Genomic DNA, 2,798 nt, shown 5'->3' on the forward strand with positions numbered 1-2,798 from the left:
TTTTTCTCACTGCCAACTACTATCCCTCGACAGATCAAAAAAAAAACTACTATCCCTTGCTTTCTCTAGAAAAATTGGAGAACAAGAAAAACGCGGGAAATAACATCTCAAAGCGAGCCAGCCAATCCCAAATGGAACCGCTCACGGCTCAACCCACTCCGTGCTTTCCGCAAAAGCCAACAACCCCACCACAACCGCCGACTTCCCACGGCTATATAGAATCACTTCCTCCAGCCCGCCCTTCCTACCTCCGCACACACAGCTAGCAATGCCGCCGATCAATGTCCTGCAGCAGGCCGACAATGGCGCGGATCCCAAGTTGAACATGCCGCTGCGTGAGGACGTCTTCACCACGTTCCTGCAGTCCTCCGGCAGCGCCGACACCATGTTCGCGGAGGGGTCCCTGTTCAGCCCCTTCCTGTTCGGCAAGTTCTTCGACCCGGTCGACGCGTTCCCGCTGTGGGAGTTCGAGTCCGATGTGCTGCTCGCAGCGCTCCGCCCCGGCGGCAGGACCACCGTCGACTGGGCCGAGACGGACTGCGAGTACTACCTTAGAGCCGACATACCAGGTAAGCAAACGGCAAACGCAGAATGCTCGATATCGACTGATTTGTGATTTTGCTGTTGGTTCTGTAAAGTCTCGCGCGAGTTCAGGAACGCTTTTTCAATGACAAAACCATGACCTGAAGCTGCTCCTGCAAACTTCGACCAGCATCACTGAAATTCTTTGTACTGGTCTCCTGAAAATCGAAGCGCACTTGCATTATCATGTAGACATACTTGTGCAGCATCCAGCACTAAGCTTTGCTCTATTGATCATCATCAGGTGGAAAGAAATGCGACGTGGAGGTGAGCGGCGATGGCGCGCGGGTGGTGAATGTGAGCGGGCTGTGGTGCGCGCCACCGGTGGACGGCCAGGACTGGCGTGCCGGCACGTGGTGGGAGCACGGCTTCGTGCGGCGCCTGGAGATGCCGGAGGACGCCGATGGGAGCAAGGTGGAGGCCTGTTTCGACGATTGCCATGGGTCGCTGGAGATCAAGGTCCCCAAGAAGAAGAGCGACGGGCAGGAAGCCACCGCCTGAGAAACAGAACATATGGAGTAATTCAAGATTCTCAGCAAATGAATTGGATTAATCCGAGAATGAAATTTGCCGTGGAAAAGAAGACGTAATCTTGTACTAACAAAATTGGCAATGATATGATGGGAGAATAAAAGCAGGCAGTAAATTGGTTACCTATCTATCGTCTATTTGCAAACCAAATGTAATGTAATATGTTCTTCAGTTCAGTCACTCTAATGTCATCATGTTGAATAGCTAATTAGCAGCGTGTGCGCACACTCAAGCGTCGTCTCTATCAGTTTAGGGGATGGGCATCGATATGAATCCTGATTAGATGAATTTATATACGATTCCTGACGAAATCGTGGACCAAAAAGCTGTTCCTTCCTCTCCTCCACGAGAAGGAGTGAACGGCCGGTGAAGACAACCGTGTCTTTCCTGATTACTCGCCAACAGTACACCACAAGTCAAAGTACAGCTGGGCGGGGCAGCCCAGCCCGGATGGCCTGGCCCAAAAATCCCAGGCCGGGCCGGGTCGGGCTTGCATGTCGGGCCAGGTTCGGGCCTGATTTCGGAGCCCGAACGTCGGGCCAGGCTGGGCTTGGGCTTGCAGAAAACGCGACCTAAGCCTAGTTCGGGCCGCGCTTTATCTGGCCGGGCCGGGTTTTTCTTTGTTCGGGCCGGGTTCGGGCCCGATTTGTAAGCCCGAAGGTCTGGCCTGGGAATTTAGGTTCGGGATTTTTCGGGCCTGGCCCGAAACCCAGCCCGGCACGAGGGATGCCCAGGTGTAAGTCAAAGAACATTTCCCAGGAATCGTTATCGTCAGGCCACAAATCCTATACATCTCCCTTTAGCGACGGGGAATACGCCCCACCCGCTAACGGGGCGACTTGGGCCGCGGCCTATTAGCGCGGGATATTTCTGTATACGCGTGTTTTTTGGTTTTTTATTGGGCTTTTCATTATTTTTGGTTTTTCTGGTTTTTCGATTTTCTTCGGTTTCGTTTTTTTCCTTTTCCTTTTCTGCTTTTTCTTTTTTCCGTTTCTTCTTTTTCTGATTGGTTTTTCAAAAATATTTTAATTTTTCTGAAATATAAATATTTTATTTTTCTGAACAAAAAATTGAGCAATTTATTTTTTGAAAAAATTAATTTTGAGCAAACACTATTTTGAACAACAGAAATTTGAGAAAAATTTAAATTCGAGTAAATTTAAAATTTAAAAAATTTCAAATCTGAGCAATTTTCAAATTTAAACATTTTTTGTTTTGACCATTTTGAGATCTATACAATTTTTAAAATCTAAAACATCTTTTTTTTGGGGGGGGGGGGGGTAAAATCTAAAACATCTTAACCCACGAAAGAAACGTTCGAACAATTCCTCTGAACTAGATGGGCCAAGCCCTACTAACAGCCCGTGCGTGCGATGCCTACAAACCATCGCTAGTAAACTATGGATAGGTGTTCCCGCCTTGCAGCTCTAGCAGAGAAGAGATCTAGGCCCGCCCAGATTTTGTTAGAGCTGATGGGCCTCCTTCAGAAGGTGTCAGGCTCAGACTAATTCGGGTCAGACGCTGCTTGGACTGACTGAAGAATGTGCGCCGCCTAGGGGGGGTGCTTTACACGACCTGCTCGGTGGAGAGCGAGGAGCCGCACACCCCCCGGTCTTGTTGGGCCCGGCCCACGATCTCGAACGGCTGTTTCAGTTCCTGAACAACTTTTTATTTTTTTAGATTTG

The 2,798-nt window shown here is 49.4% G+C and overlaps 1 protein-coding gene across 1 annotated transcript; it reads left to right on the forward strand.

Annotated features, from left to right (window-relative positions):
- The first annotated feature begins 252 nt into the window (after positions 1 to 252).
- LOC127327306 (22.3 kDa class VI heat shock protein) lies at positions 253 to 1,241 on the forward strand. The gene is made up of 2 exons (XM_051354085.2): positions 253 to 569; positions 827 to 1,241. Exons 1-2 carry the CDS (start codon positions 269 to 271, stop codon positions 1,081 to 1,083), a joined length of 558 nt encoding a protein of 185 aa, XP_051210045.1. The 5' UTR covers positions 253 to 268; the 3' UTR covers positions 1,084 to 1,241.
- Positions 1,242 to 2,798: the final 1,557 nt, after the last annotated feature.

The sequence above is a fragment of the Lolium perenne genome, chromosome 1 (genome assembly GCF_019359855.2).
Source record: "Lolium perenne isolate Kyuss_39 chromosome 1, Kyuss_2.0, whole genome shotgun sequence".
In the NCBI taxonomy this organism is placed as follows: Eukaryota; Viridiplantae; Streptophyta; class Magnoliopsida; order Poales; family Poaceae; genus Lolium; species Lolium perenne.